This window comes from Lytechinus variegatus, chromosome 18 (genome assembly GCF_018143015.1).
Source record: "Lytechinus variegatus isolate NC3 chromosome 18, Lvar_3.0, whole genome shotgun sequence".
Classification (NCBI taxonomy): Eukaryota; Metazoa; Echinodermata; class Echinoidea; order Temnopleuroida; family Toxopneustidae; genus Lytechinus; species Lytechinus variegatus.
Genome location: NC_054757.1, coordinates 1,811,705 through 1,828,406, shown reverse-complemented (window position 1 = coordinate 1,828,406; position 16,702 = coordinate 1,811,705). Strand labels below are relative to the sequence as shown.

At 37.1% G+C, this 16,702-nt stretch overlaps 1 protein-coding gene across 1 annotated transcript; it reads right to left on the bottom strand.

Moving 5' to 3' along the window:
• Nucleotides 1–698: 698 nt before the first annotated feature.
• LOC121431985 (solute carrier family 15 member 4-like) lies at nucleotides 699–15,341 on the bottom strand. The gene is made up of 8 exons (XM_041629788.1): nucleotides 14,754–15,341; nucleotides 12,642–12,855; nucleotides 8,451–8,617; nucleotides 7,269–7,474; nucleotides 6,028–6,214; nucleotides 5,146–5,358; nucleotides 2,667–2,804; nucleotides 699–1,142 (listed from the first exon to the last, which is right to left on the bottom strand). The coding sequence occupies exons 1-8, from the start codon at nucleotides 15,166–15,168 to the stop codon at nucleotides 856–858; spliced, it is 1,827 nt and encodes a 608-aa protein (XP_041485722.1). The 5' UTR covers nucleotides 15,169–15,341; the 3' UTR covers nucleotides 699–855.
• Nucleotides 15,342–16,702: the final 1,361 nt, after the last annotated feature.

The following is a 16,702-nucleotide window of genomic DNA, read 5'->3' as shown; positions in this document are numbered from 1 at the left end:
CACACAATACTGGACAAGCTACAATGACTTTCACATCCTACCGGGTACCCATTTAGCACCTGGGTCGAGAGTGGCAAAGTGTGGATTAACGCCTTGCCAAAGGACGCCAGACCGCGGTGGGATTCGAACACACGACCCTCTGTTTACAAGGCGAGAGTCAGAACCACTACACCACGGCTCCTCCATAACATAGGAAAGCAAGGTAGAGTAAAGATAGTTTGTCCAGGCCATGATATTAAAGGCTTGCCATTCAGACATTCTTAGGGCATTCTGAATTTATGATGGATAAAGCTATCAATTGTAAGGAGCCTTACGCTCTTAGAAATTAAGAATTTGGTTTTTGTCCCATATTTGGAAAGAAGCGGGAAAGGATTCTAAATAGTCCTTTTTATCCACTTCGGATGGAAATGAAAAAAAAAATTGAACTCGAACCCAGGATAAGTAGGCCTAACTTATATCTACTAATTTTTTTAGATTCATTTTATTTTTTGGTTAAAAATCCCATTGATCACAAAAGAATACAGCAATAATCCTTATGACAGCTTTTAAGGGGCTGATAACATTTGCAGTAAAATTTACTGTAAAGAATGCGTCGGTCCTGTGGTTGCGTTTGTTTATTTATTTATTTTTTTCAAAATAACATAACGAGTCTCAAGTCTGAGAATTATTACGGCCCCTGTTATTTCAAACGTAATTTGTTATTCAAGACACAGTATGTTATAATATTGAGGTTACCATTATCCTCAGGACCAAACTAAACTCTTCTATCATAAGTAAAGCTATTCTATAAGTTAAACCATTCCTGTCCTTTTCGTGGTGCTAGTACATTTAAGGTTGATGGTGAGTGACGTGACGTCATCTTTCGGATAAGCTACTCGTATCTGACATTTCAAGCGTATGTTCTTCTTGGCATTCCCTGTTTTCTCCGTCAAAGTCATCAAAAATCGTATCGACATTTTCATCGTCATCGTTTTTATCATCCATCGTCACTTTCGTCTTCACACTTTCCCAATCAGCGCGTTCGTATTTTCTCGTGACTAAATAAATGTACAGAATGTCCAAAATCAAAATGGCCGCCAGGATGCAGTAGAAATATTCCATACTCGATGTGTTTAGGTTTTCAGTGTACCATTCCTCACCAGCTGAAAGAGAAATCAGATAAATATGGCCGATGAAAAGTGGGAATTCGACCTGATCGGACCAAATCTATTTTTAAAACATATCATACTATAATCATGCTAAAGCTCAGATCGTCAGCTTTATCTTTATATAAAATCATTTTGGCCCAAACAGAAATAAAGCGTGAAAACAAAGAAAATTTTCAGGGGAAAATATTTAGAGCAGAAGTTTGACCTATATTACACGCACTATTTATAAAAGTTAAACAGATGACCTAAAATAGATGATGATTCTTCTTGACGAAGATACCAACAAAATGAAGTCTGATCAATATTTAGAGCAGCAATGAGCGAATTAAAAGCGGTGTTTTGGTCCGCACAAACCTTTCGAGTCAATCACTTTGGAATAAAGAAGCTATAGAGCGGAGAACCTGCCCACTGACTGAAATGTCTGATGGATATTCCAACATGATTGAACAATCATTTGGAAGTGAATAACGAAATATGTATAGATGAAAAGAAGAGGAATAAGTGACGACCGATCCAAAGTTCTCTTTAGAATGTTTTGTTTGAATAAAATATAATCGTAACCATGCACAATGATAAAGTAGTAATGACGGATACAAACAATATTTGCAATGTCTTTAAAATGTATTAAAAAAACGTTTGTCAAAATGTATATCAAGATACAGCGAAATCATTGTGAGGTATTAAAAAGGTAATAAAACTTAGTGGAGAAGAGAAAAAAAATAAGCATAACAACTAAATACAATGGTGTAGTCTTGGTGCACATGGGGCTATAGGCCACGCTTCTATTTTGATCAGAAATAAACATCCTTTTTTATGAAGAAAAAAAAATTGTGGCTATAATGATAGGTTTCATTGATCAAATTGTACAAACGGCCTCTCACGTTCACCGTTTCTGACTTATAATAATACCTTACCTCCAGCAATTCGAATCAATGATTTTACTAGCCGCCCTTTCACTCAGGTGAACAAAAAATCGTAATTTGAATGATGATTCCAGTGAAAAATAAGGTTAATGACAAATATTTCGCACGTGAGAAACCAAACTAGAACATGATTAGATCGAATCACGAACGTTAATCACAGTCACGATTACAATCGCAATCATTATTACAATGATGATTCAAGATTCACGTGTGAAAAGGCCCTAGGTTACTAGCTTCCTTGAATCGATGATAAGATCCGATAACTACCTGATAACTACATATCCGATAAATACCTATGTGGAGCGTTATATGGCCCAGTGGATAAGTTTTCTGATTTCAAAACAAAGGGTCGTGGGTTCGAATCCCAGCCATGGCATAATTTCCTTCAACAAGAAATTTATCCACATTGTGCTGCACTCGACCCAGGTGAGGTGATTGGTTACCCGGCAGGATTAATTCCTTGAATGCATGAGCGCTGAAAGGCAGCTCGAGCTAAAGCCGGGGTAATGATAATAATAATAACGCCCCTCGGAATAGAATATTTTTAGATAGATGGCTCTATATAAATGCCTATTATTATCATTATTATTATTACCTGCTCCTGAGATGCCATTGACGATGAGTATGATGAGCTGAGCTAGGATGTAACTACCGACACCAGACATTAGGAGAAACAGTCCTACCGCAACACCCTTGAGGGAATATGGGGCCTCCACATACGATACCTCCACGCCTGGATGAGAGGAGGAGGGGGTATGGATCGCAAAGTTATTTACCGGTGGTTGTCGTGATGGGAAGGAGGATGACTTCGATGGCCAAATTTATCACTTTTTAAAATCTATCTCGTTATTGGTTGTGTTATTTTTAATGGACAAGTCCACCCCAACAAAAAGTTGATTTGAAAAAAGGAGAAAAATCCAAAAAGCAAAACACTGAAAATTTCATCAAAATCGGATGTAAAATAAGAAAGTTATGACATTTTAAAGTTTCGCTTAATTTCACAAAGCACATCCTGGTCGGTATGCAAATTGGCAGACTGATGACGTTACCCACTCACTATTCATTTTGTATTTTAATATATGAAATATGAAATATTATAATTTTATCCTCCTTGTCAAGTGAAACAAAGTTTTATTTCTCCCTGAACATGTGGAATTACCATTATTTTAACAGTTTAAGGTTAAGTTAAGTTGGTCCTTATTGTCAAATTTGTAAAAATTGAAATATTGTATTATTCAAACAATAAAAAACAAAAGAAATAGTGAGTGATGGACATCATCGACTCTCTCATTTGCATATCGCTGAGTTGTGCATATCACTGTTTTGTGAAAAATAAGCGAAACTGAAAAATGTCATAACTTTACTATTTTACATCCGATTTCGATGAAATTTGCAGCCTTATGTTTGTTTGATTTTTCTCTGTCGATTCAAATCAACAATTTTCTGGGGTGGACTTGACCTTTAACGCTAAAAAGACTGGGGGGGCCTTTTAGCCCCCCCCCCCCTGTACATAAATTGCGATAACTTTTTTGCGCATGAAGCGTTCGCGCCGCCATTTCATGACTTTTTTTCTTGAGTTTTGCGCAACTTTTCATACCAAATTTGTATACCCCCATGCCGCGGTTGCGGAGTTACGTAACATTTTCGTATCACATGTCACGTAAGAAATTGAAATTTGTATTCGTTTGTGTTTAAAGTGTATGGTATTTGAATGAATGTTATACACATTGTTTTCTATATTTGTTTCTTTCTATATTATGTCATTTGTGAATTCAAGTAGCAGTTCTAGGATATGAAAATAATGAAAAACATTGCATAAAAAAATAAAGAAATACATAAGAAATGCAAAATAAAGAAATACATAAGAAATTAAAATCAAAGAAAAACATAAGAAAAGTAGTGCAAAATACCAGAATCGCTTGCACAATTATATTTAGTAATTACTAATTTGCATAAGCATATCTAATAATTCAAGCATGAAACAACACAATTCCATGATAAACAACCTCTTCTTACAGCTGAAAACCTTGAAACAGGAATTTATGGACCGCAATAAGTACCAAAATATGAAAAATTCAATTTTTTGATAAAAATTTGCATATTCACATAATTAATTATGAATATAATTTGCATAAATTATGTGATATCTCTTATGCTTTGTTTTCACCAGCTAGTGTACATGTAACACATCACTTGTTTATCTTCCAAGATTGCTTTGGCTCATTCCAAGAGAGTGTAATGCAATAAAACATGCCAAATGTTGTATTTCTCTACATAACGCGTGCAGAGTACTTATTTGCATATTTAGTAATTACTAATTTGCATAAGTATATCTAATAATTCAAGCACGAAATAACACAATTCCATGATAAACAACCTCTTCTTACAGCTGAAAACCTTGAAACGGGAATTTATGGACCGCAATAGGTACCAAAGTATGAAAAATTCAATTTTTTGATAAAAATTTGCATATTCGCATAATTAATTATGCATATATTAAAAAATACAATGAATATCAGTATTTTGACTATGTTTTCTTTTAGAGGACATGACAAAGGATGTGTGTGCCAAATTTGGTTGCGATCGGATGACCAACGGCCGAGATCTTAGGGGGGGCCCAAAAGGCCCCCCCCCCCCAGTTTTTCTAGCCTCCAAAATAGCCCAGTCTTTTTAGGGTTAACGGAGTGAAAATAATGAACAGTATGATAACAATGAATAATCACCATCGTATCCATTGACTTGCCATTCAATTTGGAAAAAAAATGAGATGTTAAATAAAGTGATAACCATGCATAATGTGTGACATATTGGAGAGCCGACACAACTGTTCAGGGAGGGGGTTGGAGCAATAGACCACCCCCCCCCCCCCGAACAATAGGTGTGTCGCAAGGATTTTCGCCAGTGCATGGCTGACACATTTGAATGTTTATAGATAAATGGCGCTATACAAATGTTCTTCATCATACACAATAGTTAACTTTTTTAATAGTCATATCTATAGCTTCGACTTTCCTCTTTCTTCAGCAAAATCACCCCCAAAACACACAAAAAAATTAAGACAAAATATGTATTACCAGCAGTGAGAACGAGCGCATCTGCGATCCCTGCACAAGTGTACTGCGGTATTTGAGACATGACACTTAAAGATGAGGCGTTATAAGTGATGTTTGTCACCATGGTTACCATGATGTCCTCCTCCTCCTCATCCCCTACCGTCATCTGTTTTCGTCTCGTCTCTACGATGGCAGCGAAGGTGACGGAGAGGATTCCAAATAGTATTCCTACACCTGGTAGAGAGATGGTTCGAGAACAGTTTTCATCGGCGAATAATAAGAGTGATAATGAGTATGATAATAGTAATATTACTACTACTAATAATGATGATAATAATGATAATACTCAATATTTATAACGCGCTTTTCCCAAATGGCCCAAAGCGCTCACAATTTCAGTTAACATATTTAAAGTTTTTTTATACAAACAAAAATCAGAATGACATGAAGGCAGTTGCCTAGAACAAGAGAGTTTTAGGGGACTTCTTAAAGGACTTGATTGTTGGGGATTGTCTTATAGTGAAAGGGAGTCTGTTCCATTTCATTGAGGATGCAACGGTGAATGATAGTAATAAAAGTCGAATAAAGCTGTTATGTAGACTGTGGTGAACTGTCTTAATAAAAAAAAGAAATAATGTACACTTTGGTTGGGGAGGTGATTTCAAAGGTGATGACTGTGTAAATACTTAAACATAATTTCATATTGTACGTTATAAACTTTGAAATGACGATATGAATTAAGTACTGATGGCCAAAAAAATGTTTAGCGAAAAACGATCTCAAGAAAACGGTGCGATAGAAAACTTGTGATTTCTGAATCGGGCGGCACACCCTCCCTCACACCTCCCCCCCCCCCCTCCACCATCCAGCAAACTCGCGCCTGATCACGCCGATTTCTCATACCTATTCGAATAAAAGGAGAATCACAGCGCCCCCAGCGGCTGGTACATGGATAGAGAATGAGCAAAGTAGTTAGATTTGTTAGCACTGACACGATTGGCTGATAAAGATTGTAAATGAATTCCGATGTCGTGGTGTCATCAAAGACAGGGTTCAATAAAAGCGTCTGCTCGTGGTAGGTTAAGTCAATCTGTAATAACAATGGAATCAGAAAGTTAGCTTAAAAGTTACATTGATGTACGAAAATGCTGGGAGATCACGTGGCTGCCACACCAACGAACCCGACCCCAGTCCGATCATATATATTACGTTATTTCGAGTGACATATCACCGGTTGGCGTGAATCGGTTTTATTGATGTGACTGCAGTATTAGATTAGGTTATGTAATCCTTTTATCATGAGAGGCATGGCCCTCGGAAGCAGGGGTGCTGAAGCACCCCCCCCCCAAAAAAAAAAGTCCTCGGGGGTGCTGCGTGTATTATTCTCAATAGGCAGTACCCCCAGGTATCTAGATGATGTGCAAAAAATGAAAAATGTAACCCAAAACGGCCTTCCTTTTTGTGGTGAAGCCCTTTTTTTTTTGCTTTTCAACTTTCCCGGGACCAATTAGACCATTGTGTATTGAAAACCCTTTTTTTCAAATTTACATCAGCACTTTCAGTAAAAAAAAATCGTTCCCAGGATCCTGATGAGATGTTTGACTTTTTACAGAGTTTTACTACAGTGCTATCATTCACGAAAAATGACATGATTGCCCTTTTTCAGATCGCTAGTAATATATTTGGTTGGGCTTCTTGATATCTATTATATTGAATATGTATTGTTACTTTGATTGTATTTTGAAAAAAATGTTGAACGGAAATAAATAAATCTAAATCTAAGCCACGAAAGAGGAATTTTTAAAGTGCCAACTACTCGGCGAGATAGCCATATATTTTTTATCTTGTCGTGTCGACTAATGTCGACATGTTAAGATACGTTATCACGCCAAGTCGACTAAACATCATGATGTCGATATGGTGACATACATCATCACGCCAAGTTAAAATTTTAAAAGGTTAAAATGTCTTTATCGACAATACCGTTCTTATCTCAACATGACGTACTTTTTAGATCGACAGCGGAAGATAACATATCTCAGCATGTCGACATAATGGCTATCATAGTATCACGTCAAAATGGCTTGATAAAATATCTCGTCAAGGCGATGGCCACTTAAAGCTTTCGTACTCGACATACTCACAAAGTAATTGACGATAACGAAGATTGTGACGGTGTGGAAGATGGGAATAGTCCTCAGAAGGTGACTCGTTTCGTAGACTTCTTCCGGTTTGAAAGAACCGCCATATTGGGTGGAGGCTCGCTGGATCCATTTTGGAACGTTGGGGGCGTGCTTCCTCCGACGTATCCCCTCCCATATAATACGAATCTGATTCCTCAACACAAACCCTAGTGCATGGTAAAATATAGAAATAACATATGTAAAAAATAATAAAATAAAAAATTAATCAAAATCAAACCATGCAACCGAGCCATAGAAGGCTTTTCTCATTTTTGAAAATTGACAAAAATTATAGTGCTGATCACAGCATTGAACACAGCAAAAACTGTGGTGTTAACCGGTGTACATAGAGGACCACACCAGTTATTTTACACCGGTGTTAAATTGGTGGTGTTAGTTTTACACCTATAGGTGTTATTACAACACCTATGGTTGTTACATTTACACTCTTTGGTGTTATGTTCAATCTCTAGGGTGTTATTTTAACACCTCAGGGTGTGGTCCTCTATGAACACCAATTGGTGTCAGTTCTAACACCACAGTTTTTACAGTGAAGGGTTAATAAAGTTAACATATTTAGAGTGATGAGGGTATTAACATCGTGATACGACATACATTTAATTACACGTAAGGATGTTGCGTTCCAGTACTCGAGCAATACAAAATACTACAGGAACGCCATATCTAAGGAAAATAACCACTCCTCCCCCCCCCAAAAAAAAAAAATGTTACCGTCCAAGTATATCCCCGAGATTGCGAGAATAACTTTTGCAGAGGACAAATTCACACCCCACTCCCCATGCTCCCGGGGCCCTCTCACTCGCCCTGTTTCCACGGTCTCTGTCTATGTCTGTTTGTCCGTCGGTCAGTCTGTCTATATGTTCCTTTCTCATTATCTCTCTTCCTTTCACTCTCTCTCCCTCCCTCTCTTGACTAAAAGGCTAAGACTTGATACTGTATGCAATGCTTGATATCAATGTAAATGCCAATATTCAATTAAAACACACAATTTCACCCATCTCATACAAATGCAATTTTATTTATATTAATGCTCGTTAAAACCGCATCCTGTTTTGTATCTAGTTTTATATATTTTTCTCTTTACTTAGTCATTGATTTCATTGAAGTTTTGTTTTCACTTACGTTTTCGCTGCTCTTTGACGTAAAACTTCTGGCCTAGCACCATTGATGTGATGGAAAGCACTACGGAAGCATCCAATAGTAAGTAGACGAAGAAAAACGAAGTAGCGTCGACCAATCGGAACACAAGCTCTGAACAGGAGATCGCAGTAAAGTACACTATATAAAAACTAGAGAGAGAAGGGATGGGTGTGAGAGAGAGAATGTGTGTGTAACAAAGAAAGAAAAATGAAAGAAAGAAAGAAAGAAAGGAAGGAAGGAAGGAAGGAAGGAAGGAATGAAAGAAAGAAAGAATGAAAGAAAGAATGAAAGAAAGAATGAAAGAAAGAATGAAAGAGAGAAAGAAAGAAAGAAAGAATGAAAGAAAGAAAGAAAGAAAGAAAGAAAGAAAGAAAGAAAGAAAGGAAGGAAGGAAGGAATGAAAGAATGAAAAAAAGAATGAAAGAAAGAATGAAAGAAAGAATGAAAGAAAGAATGAAAGAGAGAAAGAAAGAAAGAAAGAATGAAAGAAAAAAAGAAAGAAAGAAAGAAAAGGGGAAAGAATGAAAACAGGAAGGAAGGAAGAAAAAGGAAGAGAGAAGGGAATGGGAGAGAGAGAGTCCAATGAAGCATGGGGTGAAAAAAAAGAAAAACGGACAGATCATTTATTTCTATGATGGATAACTCAATTCTACAAGACAAGGGCGCCGGAAGCGGGGGGGGGGGGCAGGGGGGGCACTTGCCCCTCCCCCAAAATAATTTTTTTTGGGGGGCAAATAAATTTTTTTTTGGGGGGCAAAACGAGATTTTGCCCCCCCCCCCAATGTGCCCCCCAGAAAGTAGAAAAATTATAAATTATTTAAGGACAAAAGTAAACGAAGGCACTTTTTTGCCTGAAAATTGTCATTTCCATGGTCAAAAATGAAAAAAAATTGCCCCTGACGAGGCAAATACATTATCATAGTAAGCCTCGCGTCTTTTGACGAACAGTTCCTCTGTGAAACATACCTTTGATAAACCCCTTTTCCATCTTATTACAGTGTGATAACGTTTAACCTTTTAATGAATACATTTCAGACTAAAAGCGAATGGCAAATTGATAGTGGTCCACCAATGATTAGGTTTATAACTCTATGATGCTGGCTGTGTCGTCTAACAAACGCGCGGTCGCCCAGAAACGCTCAGACCGGACCCGATATCACTAACGCGCGTGAACACTAGTTACTCGAGCAACATATTATGGAATCTATGTCATAGCTGTCAAGCCCAGAATTTCTGGGCATGACTGGGCCAGAAACCATAACATCTCGAGAAACTTGTTTCAATTATTTCGTTTTCAACTAAATATAAATTGAGTTAATACAGTGATAACAAGTCAGTGCCCTAAAGAAAATACCAAGGTCATTTCAACTCAATATAGACATGTTATCAGAAAATTACACACAGAATAATCATGTGTAGAGGATAATAATATTTTGTGAAAATGGTGAATCCCACTCGAAAGCAACTTAGAGATAATGTTTAGACATGAAAAAAATAAAATCATCTGTGAAAGTGTCTTCTTGACCGGACTCATATTATCCGAGATATGAATAAAAATGTAAATAAAGAATATAAAAGAAAAAAATAAGCGTTACAGTTATGCTCTACTATAAAAAAAATCTTAAGATATTTTCACAGCCCTGTATTTTCCTCTATTCCTTTACATTGGCATGATTGGAAGGCGTTTTGTCTGATACTATTTCAGCTCGTATGATATAGCACTTATGTATTTTAGATTCCAAAACTTCTTCCCATTACCTGTTACTAATGAGATCGAGATGGCAGCTATGTTCTCTGGTTCATCCCAGCTTTTGTTATTCATGGACGTTTGCAAAAAAAAAAAAAAACAATCCGGGAGTGGGTGGGGCTGCAAGACCTACGAAGAAACTTAAGAGCGAGGGGGTTTGTGATGGGGGAGCTTTTGCATTTTCTAGAATAAAATTGAAGGATTTCGTGCACACTTTTGGTGAATTTTGTGAATTTTGCCCTCTCGATCGGCGGCCCCCAGCTGCGTACGGTCATGTTTGTCATCTTAAAGTATTTAAAAGGCCTATATTACATTGGTTTGAAACAATTTCGTTTGCAATAAGGCTCGTAATTTGCTGGAACTGCGACCCTGATCATGAAGAAACACCAGTCTGGGTCAGAAGGGAGGAAACAGAAGGAGCAAAAAGAACTCCAATACTGTTTAATTCTCAAGAAATTTATTTTTGAATGCTCTTAGAAACGCAACTTTTATACTCCATTTTTACACAAAGTCCTTACCGGGGGGGGGGTCCCACAGCCTCTCCCGCTCGATCGCTTCGGTATCTCACGCTGTCAAAAATATTGTGCCCCCTTCGGGATTTCCCCCCCCAAAAAAAAAAAAAAAAAAAAAAACTGAAAGTGTTCCGGCGCGCCTGCTACAAGAAATTAAGATTGAGACAAAAAAAATTGACCTTCACATACCAACACAATATTGACAATTTCCTCAAACATATTTTGTCTACAATGTCTTGAAGAATGATAGATAAGATCATTCTAGTATGTGAAGAGGGAAATATGACATGTTGGATGTGATGAGGAAACTGTAAATATGCCAAGTTAAGCGACACAATAGTTCGTTAACCCATATCCTGCGCAAACACCGCATTCCGATAAGACCTTTTAAATGAGGCCAACCCGGAGATACATTCGTTTCAATTTCATATGAAAACTTGATATGTCTCCGGAAATGTGACAGCCGGGTATGTTAGAGGAAGCAATAGAAATATGGTTGTCATGGTTACCGTTGATTTCCACACTCTGTGAGGCCAACTTGCACTACTGAATAGTTCAGGTTTCGTCTGGAACAGTGACGACTCCCTTCTCTTTCATTATATATTCACTATGCATAATCATATGGGTAGGGGCAGGGTATTTTTAGAATACTTATTTGCTTAGTTAATATATAAACGTGTTTATTAATTTTTCTTCGTTATATATGTTTAATCGTTTTATGATTTGTGTATACAGTGCACACTGAATCTGTTACTTTTAGTATTATTTATTTATTTATTTTATTTATTTATTTTTTTATTCATTATTTGTTTGTTTATTTCTTTATTTTATCTTATTTTTAATTAATATTTCTGTAAATGTACTTACAAAAAGGGGCCTTCTCCCTATAAAGCTCTGCTATTTAGTTGGTTTCCTTACCCTTCGATTTCATGGTATTACTGTATTATAAAAAATCATTTACATGTTAAATTTTATAAATATGTATATTGAACTATCATTGTAGATATGAAAAGACTAAAAAGAAAACAAATGAATTAATTGAATTTAAAAAATGACAAGTTTTTCAGTCCAGTTAATCAGTCATTGCGGCTGACCTTATATACGACAGGTATTACTAGAGCTAGGAGACAATGGCAGAGCAGGGATTCGAACTCACAACCTTTCGATTATGCGTCTAATGCTCTAACCACTGGACCACACGACCCGTGGTGACGATGTAATTCACACTGTTGAAATGTTCCAAATGTAACTGTGATTGGATAGAACTTGAAATGAATTTAGCCTACCAAAGAAATACATTGTTGTATTGGTGTGATTAGGAAACACGATCGGCTTATAATGATCTGGTAGTCTTTATCGACAGATTCGACATGTACGTCGTTCACACTTGGGATACTAGTCGGAGTAAAATGATATTATGCACACTGCAAAACACCGATATCGGAAGTTCGGAGTAGGTTTCGCAGGTGCGACTGGCGATAAGAGGCATAGATGAGAGTATGAAAAAAACTGAAAAATAAACAGTGGCGTATTGAGCAAACAAAATGGGGAGACCAGATATGGCGCACAGGGCAAATTCGAAACAAAAAATACGAGTGAGCGAAGCGAGCGAGAAAAAAGTGTGATAGATTTGGACATAATAAACAGAATATAAAATCACATTTCACCCTTTTCTCTTTCCTTTAGAATCTTTTCTTACTTTTTTATTTTTTGGGGGGAAGGGGGATCTCCCCCAATCAGATATCTGCACGCCATTTAAAGACAAGCGAAGAGACGATGTGAGAGCATGGACACATGGTGAGAGAGAGAGAGGAAAGTAGGAGAGAGTGGGACATAGATGACGGAAAAGAATACAAAAAGAAGAAATGGGGTGGGGTTAAAGAAAGAAAATGATTGATGTTTGAATTTACGTACACACAAAACATATTCCGGATTCCATTATTGTTTAGTCCTCTGTCCCGTTCGATCTCCCTCGCTGCGATGACGTAATCATTGGCGCCATACAGAGCAAGCCCGACGAAGAGCAATGTAAAGCCTAAGACGAAGAGGGCTCGTTTAGCTGATATCGAGAAGTTTTCCTCGGCCTCGGGAGAATATGGTGCGACGGTTATGGTCAAGAGCAGAATTCCTGATTAAAGATAGGAATGTGGAGTGAAGAATAGCGTGGGGGCAACTTTACACAAAAGAACAGTATTTATATAAGCTCCTCAAAAAGTTTGGAAATCTGACTTTGATCGATAATCCCTCCTCGGTTTTAGTAAATATCAATGTGTAATTAATATCAATGAATAGAACATTTAATTCTCTTTAAAATGATGCCCTACATGATATGATTATGGTTCACATGGAGGTGCAGTGCCTTGAAATGTGGGGCGAGGTCAAAATTCAAAAGCTGCAGAATGACACAATATTGAAAGTCACTGTTCTTTTTTTAAGTGGTGATGAGTGAGTTTCTCAGAGGTTTCTTTTAATTGTTTTCATGCACCTTAACATCACCATTAACATGGAATCAAACACACCTCTGCACAAGCAAACACATAACAAACAAACAAACATGCATGGGTATAATTATTTCAAACCACGATCGCTCATACCATTAAACTCACAAAACCATCACTACAGAAGCAGGGGCTTGATTTGATTGGATTTTCATCTCTATTGACACAGACAAAAGAATCATGTTCTGTATTGACCCTTCAATGCTATTTCTGCTCGTTTTGCAGCTTTTCAATTCAGACCTCATCCAACACTTTTGAATCCTGTTCTTTCGTAATGGCATGATCATAACAAGCATGGTATCATTTTAAAGAGAATTAAATGATCTTTTGAATAATATCAAATATGCATTGTGTAAAATTGGGAGTTGGGAGAAATTAATGGCCAAACACAGATTTCCAAACTTGTTTCAGGGGTTTATATACAGTAAAAAAAAGGATTAAAATGTAAAATTCCTTGTTGTGAGCAATTTTTTTCTTTTTCAAAATCCCCCCCAACCGATCCCCTAAAATATGAATTTTATCTTATGTATTGAACCAATGATCATTTGTGGTCAAATAAAAGGGGGGTGGTCTACGAATCAGTTTCAGGTTTATTTTATCTTTTTTTCATTTCCAACAGAATGTAAAAAGGGAATACATTCTAAAGTAACATATTTACGATAAATATATCCTTTTGTGCAATTTTATTCGAGGGGGCACGTAACTATCCACTGAATGTGCGACAGAATGTGACGAGACAACGTAGTAATAATAATCATAATTATAATTATCATAATTATCAACTGAATTAAATTGGTGCTGATCCAGGGAGAAGGGGGGGGGTACTTCTTTGAGACTCTACTTTGAGATCCCCCCCTCCTCATCCTTTTTCCAAGAGAGAATATGTGACCAATTTTGAAATGACAAAATTTTTAGTTATTTCATTTCATTAATAATAATGGATATTTAGAGGCGCTAAAACAGAAAGTACCATAGCGCGTACATTTCATTTATTTGCTTTTTATTTATGTATGTATTTATTCATGTTTTTGGGGGGGGTGGGTGCTTGTCAAAACACAGCACATGGTCCAAAGGTTGAGTCCATTTGAAACAGTAAAAAGTAACATTGTAAATTATGCCTGGCTTTGTGTACAGTTATGTTGGTGTGGGGGGAAACCATGCTATTCTACACTTATTCCATTCACACACTAATTCTCTAGAGTTATGGGGACTGGTAAACAGTAGTTAAAAATATCCTATTACAATTTTACGGTTATGAGATGTAATTTAATGTGATTTACCCACCATATTTACTCAATAGTCATAGTTCGTTAGACTTAATATAGAACCAAGGGCGTCGTCATTATATTTACAATGCATAAAAAGTAGTTTGAACCCAATAAAGCTATTCAAATATTCAAAGAAATTCAATCACATGATACTCTATAAATGAAATGATAATAATGAACAATAAAAATGGATATATTAGAAATTATACAAGAAAGGAAAACAGTATGTTTTGTGATTTTATTTTAAATCATGAACTGACCTAAAAGTGTTGCAAATGCTCCTGTGAGTGTGACCTTTGACCTTGTAAACCAGGAATCTCCGAGCCATCCACCAAGCAGCGGCAAGCATGGAGCGATGGCGTCAAAGGCTGCGATGAGGATCGGGGAATGCCCTTTCGTATATTCCAGCACCTTCTCCGTGTAGAGTACGACGTTGAAGCGGACACCGTGCTCGACCAAGGTAATGAAAAACACGAACCCGAAGACGAATGATATAGGGAACCATACCGAGCGTCTCATTCGCTGCTTCATCGATTCGGGCGGTGGTTCGTCGACGACGGATTGCGACCGAGATGGTGCGAGCTCCAATGCTGCATCGTACTTCATGCTCGTTGACCCACGTGCCATCGAGGTCGACGAGCTCGAAAATAAAGGTTCTCTCTCGGATGAAGGCATTTTAGATTCAGTTTGATATATTTTCACACTTGAACAATTATGAAGGCTTGACGGATGATTTAGAATCAGATATTATTAAAATGGATGATCGGCATTTTTTTCTTTCTAATTGCAGAGATCGTATCTGAACGGTCGTGGGTCTTTGAAGTCAACTCCGAATCGTTGATCATCTACTGAAATACCTATAGGATATTGAAATAATGAAAGTAAAATAGACTTTGCACATAGACATGCAAGAACACATAGAAGGCAATTGATAAAGATGTGATGAAAATGTAGATATAATGGTAAAACTGGAGAGGGAGGGAGGGGGCGGAGATGGGGAGGGGCAGGGAGAGGGATAGATATGAAGGGGAGAACAAGAGAGAGAGGGGGAGGGAGGGTGTCGAGAGAAAGCTACATTGAAATAGGGACGTGGTGAAGTGAAGAATGGTGGGGGAGTTGAAATTCAGTATAATTCATACCTCAGTCACATTTGTTCTAGGACGGCCGTACGGCGAGTCGAAGCCGTTTATTCATTTTTATTCAAACCCCCTATATGTAGCTATTACAAAAAAAATGTTAAATGGGCTGTTTTCGACTCGCCGTACGACCGCCGAAGAGAAAATGTGACTGAGGTATAAGGGTTCACAAGTCGATTAGAAAAAATGTATCTCTAAAACAACATACTTTAAGCATGTTGAAATATAATGAACATATCGTCGTTATTAGGAAACTGAGAGCCAACTTCATACAACAATTCGATATGCCTATAACTTCTTCGGCGTTAAATTCATGGTCCTGGTGAGCGGGGGTGCTGTGAATATGTTCTTTACATGGTAAAAGGCCGAAATGTAACAAAAATGACCTACATTTTTAATAAAAACTGTTTGTCAAATTCTTTCTGGAACAAAACCTCCTTCATTTTTTTCAGCGTTCCCCCTTTTTTGCTTGTTAAAGGGGAATGAAACCTTTGGAACAAGTAGGCTTGTGTCGAAACAGAAAAATCAAAGAATAGGAAATAAGAAAGTTTGAGAAAATCGGACAAATAATGAGAAAGTTATGAGCAGTTGAATATTGCAATCACTAATGCTATGGAGATCCTGCCATTGGCAAAGCAACAAGGATGTGTGATGTCACATGTGAACAACTTTCCCTATATCCATGATGTATTCTTTAAAAATCTGTATTACATGCCCTATTATTGAAAGACCACATGATCCAATGATATATGTGATAAAAGAGGCAATTTAAATGAATTATATACTAAAATAATGGGGTGAGTTGTTCACAATTGACATCACAAATCTTTGTTGCATTGCCAATTTGAGGATCTCCATAGCCTTAGTGATTGCAATATTCTAATGCTCATAACTTTCTCATTATTTGTCCAATTTTTCTCAAACTTTCATTGATCTGTTTCTTTGATTTTTCTGTTTTCACACAAGCTATCTTGTTCCAAAGGTTTCATTCTCCTTTAAATTTAATCAGCAACCCCTTTAAGAAAATAAATATTATAAAAAAAATCGTTCTCTGGGCCCTGGCTGAATAAGGT

Excerpts from the sequence above, each read along its gene's own strand:
- LOC121431985 (XM_041629788.1), bottom strand. The coding sequence starts at position 15,168 with ATGCCTTCATCCGAGAGAGAACCTTTATTTTCGAGCTCGTCGACCTCG. Across the intron at positions 8,618-12,641 it reads ATCCGGAATATGTTTTGTGT|TTTTTATATAGTGTACTTTA; the intron begins GTACGTAAATTC and ends TTCTCTCTCTAG. Across the intron at positions 1,143-2,666 it reads CAATGGCATCTCAGGAGCAG|CTGGTGAGGAATGGTACACT; the intron begins GTAATAATAATA and ends TTTCTCTTTCAG.